Source organism: Trachinotus anak, unplaced genomic scaffold (assembly GCF_046630095.1).
Source record: "Trachinotus anak isolate AG129_WGS33_773 ecotype Australia unplaced genomic scaffold, CSIRO_AGI_Tana_v1 ptg000012l, whole genome shotgun sequence".
NCBI classification, from domain to species: domain Eukaryota; kingdom Metazoa; phylum Chordata; class Actinopteri; order Carangiformes; family Carangidae; genus Trachinotus; species Trachinotus anak.
The window spans coordinates 25,155,516-25,179,664 of NW_027273863.1; the positions used below are offsets into that span (position 1 = coordinate 25,155,516).

General features: G+C 40.2%; 1 protein-coding gene across 5 annotated transcripts in view; it reads right to left on the reverse strand.

The window, feature by feature from the left end:
- Window positions 1–24,149, reverse strand: part of larp4b (La ribonucleoprotein 4B) — a 35,774-nt gene that overhangs the window by 7,365 nt on the left and 4,260 nt on the right. For 2 of the 5 annotated variants that reach the window (XM_071490606.1, XM_071490605.1), the window contains exons 2-12: window positions 22,388–22,521; window positions 11,368–11,521; window positions 8,605–8,778; window positions 7,445–7,523; window positions 5,460–5,596; window positions 4,823–4,926; window positions 2,766–2,876; window positions 2,426–2,479; window positions 1,222–1,428; window positions 802–908; window positions 268–531 (exon numbers count right to left, since the gene is read on the reverse strand). In XM_071490606.1, coding sequence (XP_071346707.1) covers window positions 268–531; window positions 802–908; window positions 1,222–1,428; window positions 2,426–2,479; window positions 2,766–2,876; window positions 4,823–4,926; window positions 5,460–5,596; window positions 7,445–7,523; window positions 8,605–8,778; window positions 11,368–11,521; window positions 22,388–22,468 — 1,472 coding nt within the window. In that variant the 5' untranslated portion in view covers window positions 22,469–22,521. The other 3 variants (XM_071490604.1, XM_071490603.1, XM_071490608.1) reach the window with 2 other exon arrangements.

Here is a 24,149-nt window from a genome sequence, read left to right on the forward strand (position 1 = left end):
CAGTTGAAGCTGTTAAAGTTGTTTTAATTACTCCAGTGAAACTAAAGCCTTTTGTGCAATAGTTTACAAGCTGAGACAATGTGGGGGGAAATGAAGCAACCTCCAAGTCAATAAATCTCTAAAGCTACATCTAAAGCTCTAATTTCTATGATATGCATTTTCAAAACTTTCCAGACCCATGTGATCAGGACAGACTGGCACCATTATCCTGCCACAGCAGTGTTTAGTGGCACATGTCAGTACTTGTGTGTTCAGACGGTGTCGTACCTTCCTCGACCGACGCCCAGGGAGTAGTCTGTGGTTGTGGGCTCCGTGACTCGCCCTGTGCCGACGGTGTCCCTACGAGGGAAGGCCGCGGTGGAGGGTAACCTAGTTCTGGGCTGGCTGGTGGGGAGTCGTGTCGGCGGGCTGCTGCGGACCCCGTTGAGCCTCTCGCTGGGGAAGCTGGGAAAGAGGCCCGGGCTGTCCAGGAGCCCTGTGCTGCGGTCTGCTGTGGGGATGGTCGGCCTCAAGTGAGGTTTACTGTGATTCCTGTAGGGAAACAAACAACGTGTGATGTGAGGAATGACAGTGGCACAACAGTGACTCAGCAATAAGAGTTTTTTTTTTATGTTTGTTCACAAGAAACAGAGATTTTACAACTTTACTTGTGTTTCATTTGGTAGAAAATTGCTGTTAAAGCAGTTTAATTTAACTATTAGACAAAATGATTATTTTTCTCTCTGTACACACAGGGAAGCTGTTAGTCAGAGGCTTTTTGCTTTTGCTGGATCACATATCTGAGAAGTCACAGATACGGACCTGTTCCTGGGCGAGTAGTGTCTGACAGTGAGGGGCGACGTCGCTGGTTTGAAACTGTGTGATGTGGTAAATCCGTTGATGAACTGGTTGTTGTGAAATGGGGCAACCTGGTAAACAGAAAACAGATTCATTAGTCACATTATCAGGAAGCCTCTGAAACAACAGAAGAGGTAAACCTTAAGCTTCCAGTTGATATATGTATTTTATTTTGAAAATCTGAAATAACTAACAAGTTCTGTGTCATGTTTAAATTCAAATTAATTTCAAACTAACCACTAAATTAAACAAACGATCATCACAAAGTTTTACAAACTTTAAGACTAGAAATGAGCAGCTGACAAAAGAACCTGCAGATTTATTGTTGACTAGATTCAACTTCAGTTTGTGTCTACGAATTTAAATCTACGGGCCGACTCTCACCAGTGTGGGGTCAATGAAGCTGTGTGTGGTCGACCAGGCCTGCGGCGTGATGAGGCTGTATAAGGGGAACTGCTGCTGGGGGCTGTAAACCGGCGGGATGTAGTAGGACGTGTAGCGCTGCTGGGCGTATGGGTTCACCTCCACTGGCCGGTAACCGTTCTTTGGCATGAAAGTGTTGATAGCGATTGCCTTCGCCTTTATCCTCGCCTGGTAGAAAGAGAGAGGGGCCAGAAACAGAAAAATGGGGATGAAATTGCAGGAAGTTGCGTCTTCAGCTTTAAACGATGTGGAAGTGGAGTAAACGTGACAGATTTTTACTTTCATCTTGCATTTCAGTCCAAATTTTCACCTTCAGCAGATTGATAAATATCTTATATTGATATATTGATAAATATCCGCCTTGGTCCACATCTTTGTCTTTGTTTAATTACACCTTGTTACACCTTAGTGGAGACTGACAAAGGTTTGTTAACCTGAATTTAAGCAAATAATTTGGCAGTAATGGCTGGTAAAGTGCTGGTAGACAGTCATACAAGTCCCATATAAAACTGAGTTTGGTACAGCATGTGGTAAGTGTCCCGGCCAGTGTGACCAGGAAATAGAAGTTCATTTTGTGGTCTACATTCAAGTATTAAATGACAGAAGCAATAAAGTCTATCTTTCTCTAAATGTCCATGGCTGAACATAACATACACAGAATATAAAAGAGTGGGGTATAAAAGAAGAAGCTGTTCTGCAGAGCCAAGTTCTCTGCCTCTGTGGTGTTAATGGGGATTTTCATACATTAGTGGAAACTACTCAAAAGCGTGATGTCATGTAACCTCTAAATGAACCTCTTAAGCGAAGACCTGTGATTTCTCAGCCCCAAAAACCTTGTTGCCTATTTCTTAGTGACACTGATTAATTATTCATGAGGTTCTTCGCTGAGGAAAAATCTACATTTACAACTTTGCTCAAGCACTGATGTGCAAATAATTAATAAATGAAAGCATTGCCCACAGACAGGTGCACGGCAGAACAGGTGAAATGAACAAAAAGAACACTGAGTCTCCAGAGGGCTGATTTGTGCTTTTAATATACACTTTCTTCACTTTCCTGAAGCCAAAAAGAATTCATTTATCCAAGCAGCGACTTCTGTCTTTGATTTGATTTGTCAGGTTGTTCTGCATTAATCAGTCAGTGTGTGTTTGTCCGTGCAACCTACCTTAATTGGCTTCCCTTGGAAGGTCTTCACCTCCTCACGCAGATACTGATATGCCTTACGGGACAACATTAGGAAACAATTTGATTTAAATATCACGAGGAACAGAACTGATAACTCTGATGCTTGGACTGACATACAAGCACTAGATGATTCTTCAGGTGAATTACTAACAGCAAACCAAAACATACAGTTCTTCAGTGAGGAAAGATTTTTATAAGGAAAAAAGATTGAGGCAATTAAGAAATGGACAGAGAGACAAGGACAGTGTTATTTCCAGGGTGAGGAGAATAATTAAGAGTGACAGTGAAAAAAATTAATAAAATGTTAACTTTGTCGTTACCTGCTGTGCATCAGCTTCTGATTCAAAGGTGATGAACCAGTTGTCGTTGTAGGCAAATTCACAGTTGATGAACTTGGGTAAGTTGTCCCCTTTAAAAAGAGCCTCGACCTCCTGTAGCAAGATAAGAGAAGGTCATCGCATTAAGTTTGTTTGACTGGTCAGGCACTAAAACCACCAGCTATTTACCAGCAAATCAAAGTAAAAGCTGGGAAATGAAGTTGTGGTTCATACAGGAAAATGTTTCTTAACCATTAGTTTCACTTCAAACAGCTGTGAACACGTCAAAATCTTCTTCCTTGAGAAAAATCTAAAATTTTGTGTTAAATGTTAAAGCTTGTGTTTGAATTTTGGAGTGAGGAATCCCATGACAAAGAAACCATCATTTTATACTTTTACATGTCTAGAAAGTGCAAACTTTCAGAAACTAAAACTGACTGTTTTAATTTCTGTTAGCTTCTCATGCCTAATAAACATCAGGGTAAAATGTCTAAAAACAAAAAAATGAAACCACAACTGGCCTGGGAACATGACACCAGGATGTGGCCATGTTGTTAAACTGAGCTGTAGTTAATAAGTGTGGGTACTCCCTCAACTAATTTAGCTGGCAAGAAGAAACTTCATGTCTGAGTTCTGTTGTAAATAATTCAGCTGGCTCTGAATAGTTCATGTGGCTGACAAATTTAAGTATGTGCCAGATACTGATATTGGTGCATAATAAGTGAATAAATAAATATTATTTAATAAAGTTCCCCCCTTTGTTTTGGCCTCATCACTAACTCTGAATAAAGCTGTCACACTCAACTGCCAGGCTTTTATTTTGAAGAACACACAGTACGAACATGAAGTCGTTAACCTCTGTGGAAAGAAAATGCTCCAATGAATAAACATTAACAGTGCATTTTTGTTTCCTTAATACTGAAATGATGAGATACAAAAAAGAAGATTCTTTTCTACTGCAGAGCTGAAAATGTCCATGTCCTGCTGTGGCAGCCCACTTTAGGCCTGAGTTAGTCGAAGTGAAAATGTTCTGTCATGCTGGGGCAGATAAGTGTGTTACTGATATCATAAGCATTCAGCAAATATTCTGCAGCCACTGCTTGACTGCTCAGGATTTTTCAGCGGCTGTTGCTGCACCATGAAAAGAGACCGAGTAACATTAACTTCCTCCTAAACTTAGATGTCTGAAAGTAGGATGGCCACGCTTGGTACCACACCACCCTGGTTTTGATGGGTTATCCAACTGATTCTCTGATACAGATGGTCTCCTGCAGATTAAGACATCAATGATCCTTTAACAGTATCAGGTACTGATATAACTAACTGTGGTAAATGGACTGCACTTTTATAGTGTTTTATTAGTCTTATCAAATTTAGCACTTTTTCTACCATACACAAACACTCACACAATGATTCGATGATACATTGGGGGCAGTTTGGTGTTTAGTATCTTGCCCAACATGTGGCGCTGGAGGAGCTGGGAATCAAACCACGGACCTTCCTATGAGCAGACGACCTGCTCTACCTCCATCAATCGTACCCCTACAATTGTCTTAATTAAGTTTTTAATTTCAGTAATCATTACAATACATATTAGGGTGATTTAAAGGGTGCTTATTACAAATAAATATATTTTCACTTTACCGTAATTTCAACTTATTAAAAATATTTGTTTTTATTCAAATTAGTTTTTATTGTTTTTAAATGCTATTTTAATGTCATCTTCTATGTTTAATGTATTTCCATGAATTGCCTTGTGTCTGAATGGTGCTGTATAAATAAACCTGACTTGCCCTGCTTTTAACGCACAGCGCTACCGGGACTGTGAATAATAGAATTGACAATGAAGGATAATTATACAATCACACAGCCAGACATTTTTGGTGCCTTCAGTGCACACAGGTTATGCTTATGTGCATTATCCATGGAATAATCAGACACCATGTCCTTGCTGACTCATGCTGGAGAACGGCTGGGGGAGTCCAGCAACTGACTGACGTCTTTATAAAACGATTAATGATCGTCTCAGTGCAAATAAAGTGCCGTGCACATCCACAGACCTCAATGGGTGTGCTCTCAGGAACCTCTCTGAGGATCACGATGCAGCGGTTCTGATTGGGTCGCACCTTCTCCCCCTTCTCATCCACCTGGACCAATGGCAGAGCTGGAGGAAGCCAGAAATAACAATTCACCAAAAAAAAAGTCTCTTAAACCGCAAACTGTTAAAACTACAAATATATCTTCTGATGGATATCAACACTTCAAATAAAACACAGGGAAAGTATAAAATATGGGACCTTTAGTGGGTTTTAACATGAATGTCCTAAATACTATCACATAAGGCCAAACGGCAGCACAAATTATTTAGTTCAGTATCTCATCCAATTTCATATATAAAATCTTGACACTACACACATCACTGAGCCATAAACTAATAGTGCAGCTTCCAGTGAGATAGGATTAATTTAAGTAGTAGTAAATTAAGTATGTGTATAAATCAAAGACAAGCAGGTAAGGCTCTGCTGGATGCACTTTAACAACCTCTCCTGGGAAATCAACCACAGGCTAATAAAAATTTGCTGTGTCTGAGAAGTTTGTCTTGTCCTACAGACTTGCAGGTGAGCAACCATCATCGGAATCCGGTTTTAAGATCATGAAGTGGTTGATAAATAACGACAGGAATGACACCTAACTCACATCGTAAAATGTCCACGATCAGCTCCACGTCGGTGCTGAGCTTTTTGACGTGGTCCAGGTTGGCCACTGTCACAATTGGCACGTATTGGTCGCTGTCCATCTGGGAGATGAGGTACATGTCACTGGCCAGATTCTCCCTGAGAGACAAAGAAGATAATATTGACTGCACCTGTGTGATTAGCACCCGCAGAATTACACCTGTCCTCACCTGAGAGATGTCACATTCAACTGCACTCTAGATCTAATGAACATCAAGCTGCTTCGTTTAGGATACACAGAGATGACACATTTGGGAATGTGAAGTGGTGCCTCTTGAAGCTCTCAGCTTCTTGCGTCTACAGCTGTTGCACACTCGGCTGCTTTAATTATGCCACTGTGAGCTAAATGTTTTTTTCTGAAAGGAAATGCAGCAGTAGGTGTTTGAGACTGGGTGCATTCAGGTTTCTCTGACGTCGCTGCCCTCATGTGATTTTGTTCCTCCGACTGTAGGTTTGACAGTAAACTATACTCAGTGACATTTTGTGAGGCCTCAATTCCCCCCAAAACCAGCAGTTGAACCACCACCACAGAGGCATTCAACAGTATGAAGTAAGGCTTTCATTCAGACCACGCCCGACGCCCACAGAGAGAGAGAGAGAGAGAGAGAGAGAGAGAGAGAGAGAGAGAGAGAGAGAGAGAGAGAGAGAGAGAGAGAGAGAGAGAGAGAGAGAGAGAGAGACCTAATAAGTGACTGATTTACTATCAACATAAGTTGGCAGGGTGGCCACAACCACAAACTATAACCTGTATTATTGGTTAATTTGTTTATTAATTTGTCAAATCAAAACCAAATAAAATATCATATACCAAATAAAAATACATTTAAAAAAATTATGATTATGTAAAATTTAAGCAAATTAAATTACTTGTTTTGTCTGACCAACCCGCAAAGACATTAAGGTATTTTAGTTTATCACAGGCAGAAAATCCTACAATAGTTTGCCATATTGGCTTGGAAAATAGTGGCCAATTAAACTTCTAATAATGATCTAGTTGAGTAATTGTAGAACTGCAGTACATGTCACTGTGCTCCCATTGGTTGTATGCCTCTCTAGTTAGGTGGCTGCCTCCATCTCTTCAGAATAATAGAGATTATAGCACTTGAGTGGAAGTTTAGTTTATTTCTAACAACCAAACTTATCAAATGCATCTAAGAAAATGACCTTTTTACAGTGTAGCAGGGGTTTTAAGCCCCACCTGTAATTAAAAAAATGAATGTGAAATAAAGGGGAAGCACAGTTGTTAGCATCTTCTCCTCAGTGCAAAGAGGTCCTGAGTTTATAATCCGCCAACAGATGTCATAAATTGATGGAAATGATGTGAATATGTGTTAAGGTGGTCAATGTTTGAGTTTTTATATCCTAAGTCAAAATTGGGCCCAGAGTCTAGACCAGCTGGGAGCCACTGATGTAACAGACGCGTGTCTTCATGTAGAGTCTGGGTACATACAGTCCTGAATTCAGACCCCTGAAGACAACACACGGACCACTGTGGACCTTTGAGTCTACACTGACACAGAAGTATCATTACATCCTGACAGAAATGCAGCATTGTGCTGCTGATGACAACCAGGATCAATATTATTTCAGGGGGCAGAAAAACCAGAGAGGGGATCATCTACAAGAGCCTTTCTTTTCTGGTCTTTAATGATCACTTAAGAGCAGCAATTCTTCTTACTGTGGCTCAATTTAAGTGCTTTTCTCCATTAACAAGTGTGAAACAGCTGCTGAGGCTGGGATTTTAGTATGGTAAGCCTGCTGCTGTTGTCCATTAAATGAATTCCTAAACAATTTGAGGTTTGGTACAACAACTTTTCCATCCTTCCTGTGTCCCATTGTCGGAAAATGCTTACAACTCAAGCAAACCTACTCCTGGTTTTGTCAAAGATGTACCTAATGTATCTTATTGTGATGTAATGTGGGGTAAAATGATGGAGATAAACTCACCGGGAAAGACAGAACTCCAGGGTCTTCTTCAGGTGCTCCCTCAAGCCCTCCTGGGGATTCTCAGGCTGGGGATCACTGCCTGTTGACAAACACAAGGGGAAATATCTTTGTAAAATAAGGAGCAATTTAACTAATCCCTGACCCTGGGAGCAAAACATTATTTAGACCGATGAAATGTAAGGTTGAGAAAAATAAAGGATTAAGCAGGATGTGGATGGGAAAGAGGACACATGCTGAGCAAACACGCATTACTTAAATAAACAAGTATGAGAAAATGTATTTATGTTTATATTGCATTATGCTCGTTTGTGGTTCAACAAAAACAGTGTAATTTCAGTGGAATCATCAGGGGTAAATTGTAAAATCCAGGCTACCATGTTCACCAAGACGGGTTGGAAATAAATAAATCACTCCTGAGGCTTTAACATTGATAAAGACATTAAATATTAGCTTGTTTGGGTGAATTCATCGTCTATTCTTCACCACCATACTAGTGGCTCACATACACATTTGAATCTGTTGCGATTTACTTGCTAGCCTCCACAGAACAATCCGAGCTCAGGTTAATGTGCAGATCACCTGCAGCTGATCATTTAGGAGTGAAAAACCAGCTCAGACACATATATGTACAGTGTTTTATAATATTTCTCTGAGCACTAGCCTTCGCTTCAGTGTTATTGTTGTTTATGTTGACTTTCCCTTCAGGTTGAGGGCATTTAGAGATAAATGTCTTGTCAGAGATGGTGTCTGGCACAGGTCAATGAAACTTAAATGCTGCGATAAATAAAACATAAAACAACAAATAGCTCTTCAGCAGTCACTGTATGACTCCAGACAATAAATTCTGCTACTGAGCACGGCTTTTACCAACATGAAGCTAAGTTTACTCCGATCACTGAGGTTTAAAAAGACACTTTAAGTAAATTACTCCACTGCTATATTTGCTAAACAAAACATTTTTAAAGTCTAAAAACTTCCTCACATTAACAAAAATATACTGAGAGAAGGGACAAAAACTACAAAAAACTTTTACCCCTGTTATTGAGGGTGCACACTGCTTTTTTTTAGTGGGGGGGGGTTGTCTCCAGGCCTTGACCCCCATTGATGTGCAACCAGCCCAAAGCCTGCTCTGACAAACAACCAATCACTAACCAGCCCACCTGTGTGCCCAGGCTGCCCAGGCTCCGGGTATTCTGTATAGGCTGGCTCGGCACACTCCAGGGTGACAGGGGCCACGGGAGCCGGCTCAGCCAGCATTACTGGTACCGGTGGAGGCTCATCTGGGTCGGTTAGTAGGGGCTCCTTGTAAGCCTTGTCTTCACTGGCTTCATAGCCTGTGGCAATCAACAAGGGGAGGTATAATAATGATTAAAGGGGTAACGGAAGGGGATTTCACTAACCATCTAAATTAAAAGTGATGCCTTTTAAGCAAAGTGCCTCATATTTTAGCCCTGTCTCTAATTACCTGTCTCTATGTGCAATGTAAAAAAGTCAATTTATCTAAGGTATTTGGTGTGACATCCCTTTTTTCTACTTTACTTTGTCTACAAATATGTTTGAACCAGTCAGTTTGCCACCCCTCTCTCATGCATTTTAGATCACTGTACGCTATTTAAAAAAAGTCTAAGCATTTTAAATAGCAGATGGGACACAAACAAATAAAGGTCCACAGCACTAATTCCATAAGAGCAAAAATGAGTAGTGTGATAATCACCAACATGCTGCTCTGACTTCGTAAAAAAACTGAAATATTGTTTTTATGAACTAATAATTGTATAAACTTTATCTTGTTCTGTCAATGAAACTTAACACTTCCTGCTAACTGTTTCACATTAAAAGTCTACAGAGGAAGTAAGGAATTGTATTCTTTTGGGTGCTTGAAGGCTTTTAATGTGAAACATCTGAGGGAAGTGTAGCAATGAAAAAAAAAAACCCAAAACAATTAAGTTGAAGTTATTAGAAATGAACAACAACTGTCTTTCTCTTTGAGAATATCACATGACAATCAGTGTGATGGCCCTTCTGTCTGACACACAAGAAAAGATTAATTTCACCTTTTAGATTTGTTTTAAATAAATGAGACGACTACCGAAGATCACTTGAGGTGCAACAGTCCAGTCAAGGCAGGACAATGAACATTTACTCTTGAAAACTACAAACAACTACAAACCATAATTTTTTCATGGTTGTGAATATTTAACCATGTTAAGTGAGTAGTTTTATCAGGAAACAATTAAATAAACATCTCGTTAAAAGAAACTCGTCTGAATTAAATCCTTAACTCCTTTATGGTGCTGAGCAGCAAACACTGTCTTTGCAATAACACCCTAAAAACTGACAGAACTTTATTTGCTGAAAGATAAAAAATAAAACGCCATCTAGAGTTGATAGTTGTGAAAAAGGCCACTACATGAATGGCCCAACTATATTAAGTCACCAGTGTTCTGCAATAAATTTTCATAAATGTCCTCACAGACGTAGAAGATGAAATAGGCCACAACGTCAATCAGAGTCAAACGCAGACTAATCAATAATTTCTGTTTCGCCACCATATCCTTGTTGCCTCTGTATCAGCTATACTTGGCTGGGCACATTAAAGTGAGTGATTATGGTCATTTGTGTAGAGGGAACGGTGACTGTGGTTGGAATATTCATAGCTCATACTAAATTGAGTATGAATGATTAAAAGGGTGTCTTGGCATGACGAGAAAAGTGACAAGAATAGACGAAGGCAGGCTGTGAAGTAAAATTAGGGATTGAGAGTCCAGCTGTTTTTTTTTTCTTTTTCAACAAGCTAACATTAGTTGCCACTACTGGATTATTACAGATATATTTCATTTGGCATATATGTTGGCAGATGAGCAGAAAAATGGCTGCATTCTAACACTTTACTGCTCAACTCCATCTGACTCTTCAGCTCTAAATAACCCATCTATTCTGTTCAGTGTATCAAAATTAAAAAGAAAAAAAAAATAACTGCAGTGCACTTTAACTGCCACTTCAATTCCTTTCAGTGTTTGAGGTACAGCACCACAACTGCTTTACTACAACTGCCACTTCAGCTCTTTATGTGCTTCAACTAAGCCTGTTACTGTCATACCAATATAATTTTAAGAATCCTCTTTATTTTAACACTTTAACTTCTTTCACTGCGTAGACCACATCTGACCCTTTCACTCCAGCAACTGTTTCAAATCCAACTGACAGTGTAATTGCCTTCAGTGCACAAAATCCAACTGACAGTTCAACTCATTTCAGTAATTCAACTACAGGTGACACTTCAATTCCTTTCAGTAGTACAAAGTCAGCTAACATTGGAACTCCTTTCGGTGTTTCAGCCACCACTGACACTGCAACTTCAAGTTCTTACACTTCGTTTTACAGTGTTTTACCACAATATTTTAATCACATGTGATGTTATATAGTACATTTTCACATACATAAATTGGGATTGCACTACATGTTTTACAGGGTGCATCTTAACACTTCAGCTCCTTTCAGTTCCTACACTCCAGACTTTACGGTACAATAATGGAAGTCAGGGGGTACAGGGAGTGGAATCTATTGACTATGCTACATGAGATGTCACGACAACTTTTGCTTATTAGATATTTTGGCAGTCTAATAAAAACGCAAAAGCCCATTATTAAAAAAAGTTAGAGGAACAACTTTTTTTTGTTGTTTCCAAAGATGTCCCAACACGTTGCTGGCAGATGTCTTGCTGTCTGCTGCTTTTTTTATTGTCATATGTGTCTGACTTATATCTATGTGTTTGATTACATTTGTTGACTTACTACTTATATGTGAATGTATGTGTATTGCAAATGCAATGGATTTACATTTTATGTCATTTGGTATATGGCAAAAAAAAAGCAAAGTATGGAAGCGGTCAACATATTTTGTATCCAAAATGGTTGGCTGACCTTCTGGGCCGGGGTCGGCCGAACTATCGCAGCCTTCCTTCCATGGCTGCAGGGCAGCAGTTGTGGTGTCTGCACTCCCGCTGGGGTCCAGGCTAAACATGTGGTTGGCCCATGCTTTCGCATTGGGGTTGAGGTCTGAAACCTTGGCGGATTCCTGTCAATGGAACAGAGTGTGGTCAGAGATTAAACTTTTAACATGGTATACCTGCAATTCGAAAGGAAGTTCTCATGAAAACAAAAGCAACAGATATTCATCAAATTTGGTGATTCATGTCATTCGGAGTCTTAATGAAAAAAAAATACAAATAAATAAATAAAAACAAAAAAACGGTCAGAAAACCATTAACAATTCATTAATTCGTTGTGCCACTAAAACTTGCTAATATAACAGACATATATTTATATAACAACATATAATATAACATAAAAACATGTTCAGTGAGGTAAAAATGTAGACATAAATTCATAGTTACTGGATAAATTATGCCTAAATGTTATTCTCACATAGTGCTTTTAAGAAGTTTTGGCTTCATCTGTGTCTTTAGTTGACTTTTCTCTCATTTCACTATAAAAGCTTAAAAAAAAGTAATGTCCTTCATCAGAATTTTAGAAACACATTTCTCTTTGCTTATTTGACAATTCAGCCTGTTAAAACTGGTGACAAAGTGTTGGCAGATGAGCCAGGACACCAGATATTAGCATGACATGACATATTACTTAATAGCATACCTACATTTCATGACAGTTTTGTAACAGACACCATCATGAGGAAAACCACTACTGCAAAATCTCCTAAAACAAAACTTCAAGTTTAAATTGTCAACCCGGGTAAAATTCCGCTTTGCCAAGAAAATTGTCAAACACAGGGGAGAAATGACATCTGAATGACATCACATCTTAACAGTTTCACTTTAACTGAATCATTGCACAAGTAAATAAGATTACTGTTTATCACTCACTGTTTTAATAACTTTTAAGCACTGTTCCCAGTGACTGAGCAGCAGGAATTTGTAACCAGGTTGAATGGGAAGACTTATTTTACCTAATCATTATGCTACACTAATGACCATAGTTCTACTGAATTTTCTAAATTTAACAACAGAAATTCATATCGTGAATCATATCATGCAACTGCCTCGTCCGCCAGCAAGATTCCTCAGTCCAACAACATCTGACAGGAGCTGAAATACTGGTACAACCTGACAGGGACCAGGCCCACACAGCCCTGCTGCCAGCTGGACATACTCACGGGATCAAAGCAGCAGTTCAGCATGCACGTCTCACAGGCTAACAGACTGTAACCCAGAGCTGTAGTCAGAGCCAGAGTTTCATTGAAGTCCTGAGGCAAAGCGGGCCAGGCGCTTCCTGTCGGTGGTGGTATCAGGCTCCACTGCATCCAATCCATGATTAACACACATCAACAGAGTCTAAGTATCTCCACAGGCAGAAAGAGGAAGACCCTGGACCAGCATTGTATGCCTTAAGCCATAACCTGGGCTCCTTCAAGCAAAGCCCCCATCACCACACCTCTCTAAGTCATCCCCATCAAATCACAGCCACGCTCTGTCTGGCCCCTCCGATCCGAGCTGCTGGGTTGATTCGACAAATCTGATGACAGCACTGAGGCTCGGCTGCCCTGGTGGGCTAGGCTGACGTTGCAGAAGCTGACTGGCTGTCTCACTCCTGTTCAGCATCCATCTCTGCTTTTGCCTTGTCGCTGTTGCACTGAGTCATTCTCTGGCAAAATGCTGGAGCTGTAGAGGGAGTGTTGAGTTGCACACCTGAGCTCAAGCGAAGCCTGCTCCAGTCATCCACGTGTTAAATTAACCCTGAGGCATCGCTCAAATTAAAATCAGCCCTCTTGAGCCTTGGTTTTAATACATTATTCTACTAACAAGCTGAGTTGCTGGGGAAAAGCAGCTTCTTATTCAAGGAGCAGCAAGTTGAAAGAAAGAAAGTCGGTAACAAAAACTGAGGAAGACAGATTAAAGGAAAGAGAGTTGAGGAGCGAGGAAAGAGAAAGACAAGCCTGAGTTGATACAAGATTACCAGCAAGAGAAAGCGTTCCTGGGTCGTATTTCACGAATGCTGCACTACAAGATCATTCGGGATGTGTCTGGCCAGACAGACACACACCCCCGTCTGTGCTAATAATCCAGCCTTGCACTAATGTAAAACTCCCACTCCTGTCCGAGCTGGCTGCCATAGAAACTGCTGCTGACATCAACGGATGTGTACGTTGTGGGCACCGCTTGACCTTTCAAAATTTTAAAATGTTCCCTTCTTTCACAGAGGAGGGAAAGGTTAGCTGCTTCCCTGATTGAGGGTGTATTTTGGGAGGAGACGAGAGGACGTGATTCATCATGGACCGCGGACAGAGAGGAGTTATTGTTGGTGTCACCGGAGGGCAGCCGGCGTAGCGCTGGGTTTTATTGCTGTGCCTCTCTGATGGAGGCGAGCTCGCAGCGGCAGGAAGAAAAACAGAGACAGCAGACATGCAAGAGTCCTTCAGGGGAGAAAACAAAAACAGCTGAATTTGGACTTATCTGTCTGTCTGCAGACCTGAGGCTCATCTACCCACTCTGACAGCTACAGAGCTGGAGGAGACAGTGGGCCAGAGTGCTGAGCACTCGGGAGTCAGATGCATCACAACTACTGTAAAATGCTTCATCCTGAGCCTCCATTACTACACAGCTGGGTTAATATGACAGCAGCAGAACAGACTCAAGGTGATGAACTCTTTCCAATTCAGTTTTTCTCTACGTAAGATAGCATTCAACCACAGTGTTTGTTTTTGTTGATGTATTCAGACACAAAGTTGGAGCTTGAGCAGGGCTAATCAACATTTTGTAGGCAGAATAAAAAATGTGGATGTGGGATCTTTCTACTCACAACGGATCTACCACCCTGAAAAACAGCGTTGGGAAAAATTGTATCAAAATTGGTGGCAGGCATTTTTTTAGATCAACGCAAACCTACACATTGTCAAAAGTCAACATGCAGAAACAATTTAAGTTAACCTCTTATAGCTACAGCAACTTCTAGGTTGACTATAAATGATGGATACATTACTCACAACCAAAAACAAACAGACCCCCCATTGCCAAACAGAACTCAAGATCAGGCTGAATGAATGAAGTGAAATGAAATTGTTACTCAGTCTGTTATCAGGACACTAGAAGTAGAGCAGGGAGATGATATATTGTTCATCAACTTTCTGTACAATCATACTATGATATGATGTTAACCTCTTACAATATTCAGCTGTATAAATTGTTTTATTTTTGCTGTTTGCCGCTGTTTTTTTTCTAGCTTTTGTCTATAACTTATTTAATTTTACACGCAGGGCTATAAATAGTTCATGTTCAATTTCTGGTCTGTTTCTGACACATATGTGCGAGGCATATGGTGTGTCTCTCTGCGTGGATGCATGTGTGTGAATAAGGAATGAGGCGGAAAACACAAGGGTTTGGTTGCACCACATGGCTTGTGTTACTATGGCACCAGTTTGATTTGGGGCAAAATAGATTTTGATTACTCAGATAAATGAAGACATTAAAGTATACAGTTTAAATTAACTGAATACTTACTATTAAAACACAATTATGGCTCTGTAATTGCTTACTTTGTTATTCCTTATTTCTTATCTAAATTCTGAGGAAATAACTCATAATTTATACGTGGAATGAAGTTTTACATTTACTTCCTGTGGTCCCAACACTGTTTGTGGCTTAAAGACATCGGCCCGTATTCGATGAGAAGTATGTGAGGTAACAAGTCTATAAACAAATAAAATATACATGTACAAAGATGACCTGGACTCTTTTGCATTTTATGACTTCTTTAAAAACGGAAACTAACTTTGCTCAGGGACCTTGACATCCTGAACTGAGTGTTTTCAAGCCCGGAGGCAGTATTTTGGTTCCTCGACCGCTTTTCCCACCACTAATCCCGGCCTGTAATGAGAGCTACAGCCTGGAGCGTTAGCCCACTGGACTCCATCAGAGGAAGAGTTTCCCCTTCTTTCTTGTTGCCAATCTTCTTTCCAATCTCGAGCATGTGTAAATGAGAGCGGAAAAATACAGCGGGCTCTTTCCACTTCCTAATTTTGGAGCACACAGGAAAAATAACTTTTTCTTTGCCTGAAGGCCATCCGCTTACTTCTTACCCATTTCCTCAGTTTCACATTCTTTCCCATTTGAGGGGATTTGATTGAAACCCATCAGGGAAACATGATGACACATCCCCAAGTTTGCTTAGAGATACACACAGGTTCACTTTCTCAATTCAATTCCCTGGATTTCCTCTGGATTGCAGCAGCAGCCATGCTTCACTACACTAAGGGAATTACAAACTCCACTAGAGAGAGCATTAAGTTTAAATGACAGTAAGACAAAACTTTTTTTTTTTAAAGATTAAAAAAAAAAAAAAAACACACAAAGAAGCGTGATCTCTGATCCGAGGAAGAATGATGTCTGGGGCTGGAGCCTGCACTGGAAACTTAAGTGAGACTAAAACAGGGAGTGATCCGGAATCTGAACACTGCCCTGTTCAAGCCACAGTGCTGGTGCCAAATACTGCACAAGTAAAACTGATTTTCAATCAAAACCAAAAGCCTTGTGACGCCACCAGCCAAGAAAACCAGCCACCCAGACACCACGCCAGAACAGTGAGACGGCATGACACAGCTGGGGGAGGAGTAAGAAACTTATGTTTTTAATTTAGAGTAGACAGCTACTACAACTCACCACCCACCTTCAATGTGAGTTCTTTAGAAATAAACAGGCATCTTAACAGCAGCTGGTTAGGTCACTGGTAGAGGGGGGGCACAGCCAGGATGTACCAGTATTTGGCTGGAGGCTGGTGTAACGTCCCACCCTGGTGACCACATTTAGCCCTGACAGTCTTTGCAGAAAGTGTCACATGTGCTACCATCAATCAAACCTGCAGGGCTGTGTGGCACCCTGGGAGAATCATAAGCTACACAGGCTGCAAAAGAGTTTGTGGAGTCTGAGGGGATGGCATGCAGGATTACCCACACAGGAAGTTCTGTAAGAGGAAAACACACAGGCAAAACCGCTTTAGCATGAACAGCGCTTCCCTCTAGCAGGACAACTTTGACACCTCAGATTGTTTTTGCTTCGTTTCTGCTTCCTGGATCTACATCTCTTAGCTACACATGCCATATTCTTCTCCTAGGATAGGTTTGGGAGCTCAGATACTAGAGATGGGCTTGATCCGATCCTATATCGGTACTGGGTCCAATATTGACGTCATTCGCTATTCGGATATCAGACAGATCCACTTACAGATCCAGACTGTAGTCCACAGCTTGTGCTGGACCATGAACGCGCCATAACGTAACATGAGACACGTCACCAATTCAGTGTGTAACTGAGTGGGCAAATAACATTAGCTGTTGGTTTGACTAAAATGTTGTATGTATGGAGATATTTTAGCCTGGAAAAGCCAAAAAGCAAGACAGCTACTTGTAATGTGTGTAAAGCCAGCGTGCCAAGGGGTGGAAGCATAGTTGCGTTGTACAATACAACCAATTTAATCAAGCACCTGCAGAGGTTTCACATAAAGGAGTACCAGGAGTTCATGCTAGCCAAGAGACAAGAGGACACCACCAGGCAGCAGACTCTCACTGATGCTTTCCAGAAAAGCGATAAACTTCAAGCAGACAACCCAAGGGCTGAAGGGATAACAGACAAGTTGCTCACCTTCATTATACTTGATGACCAACTACTATCTGTCGTGGAAAATGCCGGATTTCGCAGCCTGTTGGAGCACTTAGAGCCCAGGTATACTCTGCCATCCAGAAAATACATTTCAGAGGCGGCTATACCCGAACTATACAACCGAGTGTCATCACTTGTCTTAATAAGAAATGCTGTGTGGTTTATTTTAGCATCGTGATGTAACCTTAAACACAATACCAACAATAATAATAATATTAAAGTTAAAAAGAGCTCTTGTATCAGTATCGGCGGTTGTGTATTGGAATCAGATCGGAACTGAAAAATGTTGATCGCCCAATCTCTATCAAATACCGTTATTAGGTATGCACAATGAATTTTTAAATATTGTAGGACTTTATCTGAAAATAACATATACAATATAAAAAAGCTGAGAGTGGCTTTTTGGGCTTTCTCTTCATGCTGTAATCAATGATAGACCTTGGATTACTTTCTGAAAAAAGTCATATTAACTAGCATCTTTTTATATGATTTCCAAGCAGATTTATAGATGTTTATCCATCCTAATATTCAGTCCCATTCAGCCAAGCATAGATTGAGTAATATGTCCATTTACATATTTCCAGTGCAGACACAACAGTGCAAAATGACAATAATATTTTCTGGGAGATAACCCAAGTTGTCACTCACCACTGAGACAATAACGTTTTAATGAGTCCATTAAATGCAGTCAAATCTTGATTCCTGTTTACCACCACATACTCTCTGTGGACACAAGGTAATCAAATCAAAGCAAATGACGGTTATATATCAAACAGGCTTCCGACTGACTACATCGCCTGCTACAAACACACCCTCCACCACATCTGCTCCTCTTCAGTCCCGATGGTAAAATAACCGGCTGCTGTTTTAAATTCTATTTTGCTCGCATGAGAGGCTCAACAGGCGTGAGGCAACCAAAACAGAAAAATTAGCATAAAGACATTAAGAAAAAAAATTGCAACCACTGATAAACTAGTTCTGTGGGCATTTGTCACTTCCAGGCTCAAGTTATAGCTGACAAAAAAACCCCAGCAAAAATAAAACTAAATAAACGACAAACAGTATTTTTTTATTTGCTGCCTAACAGTACATTTATTGGCAGTGCTAAGGCATTGAATGTCCCACCAGCTTGGTTCTTGTGTCCCTGGAGCACCGGCAATCTCCTGTGTATTCACATACAGATATTTGCTGTTTATTGGGTCTATTTGGGCTCGCCTCTGTGGAGCGTGAAATTCATGGAGAAAGTATATTGTTGCCCATGTTTAATAACAATTGACATTTAATGCTTCACTTCATTTGTTAACTGACTTTGTCTTATCATAGCAAAACTAGTTACTCTCATTTGTAACAGGAGAGAGAGAGAGAGAGAGACAGAGAGACAGAGAGACAGAGAGAGAGACAGAGAGAGAGAGAGAGAGAGAGAGAGAGAGAGAGAGAGAGAGAGAGAGAGAGAGAGAGAGAGAGAAGGCGAAGAAGATGAAGTCTAATTGTAATCGCCTTTTCACACGGTACCCAAAACTCTACACACAGTCACGCAACAGGTCGGGTTACAGGATTCAGCAACACTGTACTGTTGAGTGAATTATTTTGGCCTGTATAAAAATAAGAGCTTGATTTTCAGGTTAGCTGCCCAGAAAGTAAATATCAGACACTTCCTCCACACCTCATCTTCTGTTAAAACCTGCTTGTGCTGACCCCATTTACACCACTTCAGCTTCTGTGGCGTGATTACTGATCGCCCCTTTCACACAGCCTGTTCAAAGCAGGAATGTTGTACCTTTATTCAGCCTCACTGCTCGGTATAGAGGGGGTTTTGGGGGGGCGGGGGGGCTTCATGCCAGCAGAGGAAGCAGTTACAGAACTGCATCAATGTGTGTGTAAAAGGTACGAGCACGGCATGGTGGGACATGTCACACCTCTGATTTCAGGACGTCAGCATGCTGTCTAAAATAATTCACATTATGTCATCATTTGATTTAGTGTAAACAAGCAAAAGTGGAGTAATTAAGGGTCTTCTTCATGGCAATACAGTGGGATCTATGTGCAAAAGGGGCTGATGAGTGCAACAAGATATTGTTTGGTATGTTTGATGGATGATGACAGGCAGAGCACTAAAATATCGGCTCAGAGGGAACACAGGTCCTGATGCAACCTTTCTAAAAATACTTTCCAAAATATGAGTTAGAGCAACTCTGCTGGATGTTTCCCCTCCATTACTGTGATGAAAACTATTGACTTGACTTTAAGTTATGGCAAATGTCTGAAATGATTAACACCTGCAGCAACCTTTTGCAATTCCAGACTTTTCCGCAGTGGAAAGTAACCAAGTACATTTCAGCCCATATTTAGCCTGTATTCAGAAACTGAGCCTTAAAACGAGCCGTCAGGACTTCTGTAACTTTGTGATGTCACAACAAAGCAGTCACTGCTCTCAGCCACACCCCAAGCCCTAAAGCAACAGGGAGAAGCCTGAGATAGGCGATGTCAAACTACATTGAGATGTTTTTTGGTCCCCTAAACCACAAATATACCTTCTGATGATCAGAACTTCAAATAAAACACTGGCAAAGTGTAAAATATGGGACCTTTAAAACACTTCATTGGCCCCCCAGCCTCGGGTTGACCCGTCCTCAGGAATGCCGTTAGAGCTACAACAGCCACCACCACAGTTTCAAAATAAATAATCTATTTTGGATTCAAAATGTCAATTTTCAACAAACCCTAAACAGATTTTATAAAAGAAGGGATAGAAGCATAAGATGAAAAGTCTGTCAACACCATGACGAAGGAGCTGCTAAAACATCAACAACATCATCCGCACCCAGGCTAATTTCGTGTGATGATAGTAACTTAAGATCTTATTTTTCAACACACTTTCTGACAAGGTCTCAGTTTCGACAGTGCATGATGTGTCATCACATCTCATGAAGGCATGAAAATCAAACATCAGCTGCTGCTCTGCTGCACCCAAGAGGTACCTCACTGTTTTCAGTCCTGGGCCTTTACGCTCCAACAAGGAACAAAATGTCACACCTATGATCAATAGGGCCAGTGCAGGCTCATGAAAAGAGAGAAATAAAAAAACAGGTCACGGTTATTTAGTTACAAGAATTGCTTCCTTTCCTGTGTCCTGTTTCTTTACTTCTCTATTATACATAATCAGTGTGGGAAATCAAACCCAGTCAAAAGTAGGCTGTGGCTGGTATGATGCCGTCAATGACTTAGAGGTCTTCCTTGAAAAAGGTTGTTAGCACGACGGCAAAGATCATGCGACTCTGCAGCCACTCTGGATGATTAACAACAACAAAAAAAAACGTCTTTCTGCTTTAAATTCAAGCATTACAGCAACATTTATATCTGCTACATCTACTGTGCCAAGGTACAGGCCTGTCATGCTGGTGATGTAGGAACTGAAACTTATACTTGCATTCCACCACCATGACTAGGTTCCAACAGCTAAATGCAAGAGATGTAACATGCAAAACATAAACAAAATCATAAGCAGACAAGTTTCATTCATAAAAAAAAAAAATCATACCTAGTTTGAATAGAAAGTTAGATCTGACAATGATAAAAACATAAACACCAGACTGCAAACACCCAGTCCTGACGTAAAATTAAAGTTGTCAAGCATTGCAACACAATAAACCTAAATGCTTATTTGCATTGTGTTCCTTATTACATAAGAGAAGGTTTAATTGACAAAATCTTCAACTTTGGCAAGACAGGTTAAAACAGACAAAACAAACCAACTACTGTACTAGATACAGTTACTCACTGAAATGCTGAAGTTACTGCCAACTACAGCGGACTTGGCTTACATTTGCATGTAAACGTCTATGATTAAAACCACCGACCGCTGAACATCTGCTGAAGCCACACAGCAATCCTGAGTATGTAGTGGCAAACAGCCAACCAAATAGTATGTTCAAGTCCATTTCACTGTTAAACTCTTAATTCAGTCTTGTAAGAGTGTCAAATGCATGCTTATGAACTTAATGTAATGCTGGTAATCCAAGTATATACAAGTTCTACAGCAACTGAAAATCATCAAAATTCTGATGCAACACAACTGTCCATCCAGCAGATGGCTACAAAAAAAACACAACAGAATAACTGACTCAGAACGAAATACAACCGCTCATATCTTATGTCCAGCTCTTGGCATCAATGAAGTTGATGAAGTTGTTCATTAGTGTACTTTCACCTGAAACTAAAAATTTTTATATATCCGTTAGCTTAGAATGAGCTCTTCAACTCTACGTTGGGGTGGCTCCTCTTCCACGGAGCCCACCATGGTTCCACGGTAGCCCTGAACAGACAAATCTAACCAAACAATGATGGGTCTGTCATGTTTTTTGTTTTTGTTTTTTTGTTGTTTTTTTTTACATGTCCTGAAGCCCACTGTAGGTTTCCCTGCATGCTTATAAGGGGAGGGGTAAGGGGAGGGGTATTGAGTTGGTCGCAATCTGCAACCTCACTTCTAGATTTCACTAAATCCTACAGACTGGTCCTTTAAGGGTGGTGGGCTGAGCCTCTGATAATACGAGACAATCAGCTAAAACACTTGAGCCTGTAAGAACAAATGTGTATTTTGCAATCGAGTCCTAGATTTCCAACATGACTTTATGAAATGTAACCGTGTTGCTGCTGCATGAGAGTACACAATAACACATTAATTAATCACAATTAATTTAGAAAATAAAAGACAAATTAATGAATCATTAATCACATTTAAAAAGATGTTACAACTCAATTTGCAGGACTATGTGAAGACGCACATTCCTACCTGGATATTTTATCCATGACATAACGGATAAAATAATTCATAATCCATATCAATGTCAGAATATAAAATGCCACGTACCTGGAAAAAGACTTTTATCCATATTGTGTAATGGGAAATACTCCCAATACAACAAATGTTTCTTTAAAACTGACAGCAGCTGCTGAGCAATTATTTATTAATTCACTCATTTGTTAAGTTTGTGCTGCCAAAAATTTCCATGAAGGTGATAAAGGAATTAATTCCCTACAATATTATTCTTAAATTTGGCCAACTAATCTGTCACATTAAGAAATAGTAGGCAAGGTCAATATATAATTGAAGTTTTAATTTTAGGACCGTCCACATTTGTCATTATATTTCACAAGTTTCAAATACACTTCCACTGCTTAAAAAAAACAGGACTTTCACTTTAATGTATAAAGAAACACGGAAATTTAGGGGTTAAAAAGCAGGTCAAGTGAAAAACATGTCTGTATGTAAAACTCACCAAATGAGAGTTCTCTTTTGCCTCTTGCACTTGCTGCACCTGTGGTTCAGCTACAACTTTCGTGTCCTGGTCAGAAGTCATGAGCCGTCTGCTTCTTGGCTCCTCAGGGAGAAGTCTCTGCGTCACCAAGTAAGCTACGGGGGGGCAGAGGAGACAAACAAGTTCAATTCAAAAATGGATGTTTATCACATAACTGCGGAATAATATCAGTTGTAACACGTGTAAGATGAAAAGGGACAGAGGGCCAGTGTCCGATAGTGACTTTATAGAAGCCTGGTGAGGATGCGTGACCTTTTCAAAAAAGGACAAAGTACCATGAGAAAACTCATTATACAAATGTGACTTGTTTTCAATGCCAGTTTGTACACAGAATAATATATGGTGCAGATGTAGATATTTAAATCAAACCCTGCTCACGCTCTCATACAGATTTGTTTTAAGTCCTCTGGGGTTTAGCACCTTTTAAACTGTCCTTACAGCACATGCATGGTGCCGTTTTTTTCAGTACGAACTCAGCTGTAAGTCTGACTTCTCATTTAATGAATTTATCAAAGTATAAAGCAACCACAAACCCAAAATGCAAAAAGAAAATGACACAGTTGCCTGTAAAACTGTACAGACTTTACAGAGTTTGAAATGTTTGTATTACAGAAAACTGTAAGAAATAAAACTATAACAGTCTTTTTATATGTAAGGTGATTTTATTCCAACTGGTTTGTGTCTACACTACACTGAACGACAGCCCCTTCAACTGGTTTTTCTCAGTTTGTTACCACGTGACTTACATGTTACTATAAAATCGACATCTCCTCATACAAACACAAATGTTACCAGTACGTGCAGGTAGTAGTGAGATTCTGACAGAGATGACAAACACATACGTGTTCTAAAACAATAACTGAAGATGGAGGTGGACAATTTGGTTCAGAAAAGAAACGGCATCAGAACACACTGCCTGCCTTGCATGTGCATGGCGGCATCTTTCTGCATTGAGTTTGCCTTGACTTAAGTTAACCTTCGTTCAGAGCAGGATGGACACACAGACAGACACACATATCCAAAGCGAAAGAAACAGTAACGGAGAGAGAGAGAGCATACTTCTGCTCCTCACCTGTTAAATTATTGACATAATATGATTATGGGTTACATTTATATTTTCTCATGTTCAATGTCCAAGACATTGAAGCTATAGTAAAAGGTGTAAATTTTATGTAATGTTGCTGGTATGATGTCAATATCACTATCAACAGATGTTTTCCCTGTCTGTCTTTGCTGGGAACTGTGCACGTCATGCGTAAAAATCAGTCTAACCTGTTAACGTGGGCAACATGAAAACCAAGATGTTCTGCCCCTGTCATGCAGGCGGGTTTTAGGCCTCAGGGCGAAATGTCTTTCTCAGGGATTCTTGTCTTTCGTTAAGGGTCAAATTGAACTTTTCCCTGTTTTTGCAAGTTTAAAATTGTTCCAATAGAAACCATTAATGAATTAACAGTAAACAAGAAGATTTTAATGCAGACAAATGTTGCAGGGACAAGAATAAGAATCATCATACTGGTGTGATTTTATGCATCAAAGGGTTAAATTGCGCATTTATGAAGCGCTGTAGAGGAGATTTCAAAATATTGAGCTATATATGGTGTTTCACCATATAGCCTAAAAACATCCCAATATTATTTATAGGCCATATCCCCCTGCACAAGACAAACCTCTACTTTTCATAGGAGAGAGTTGGCAGCATTGCCCCACAGTCTTTCCCTCCGCA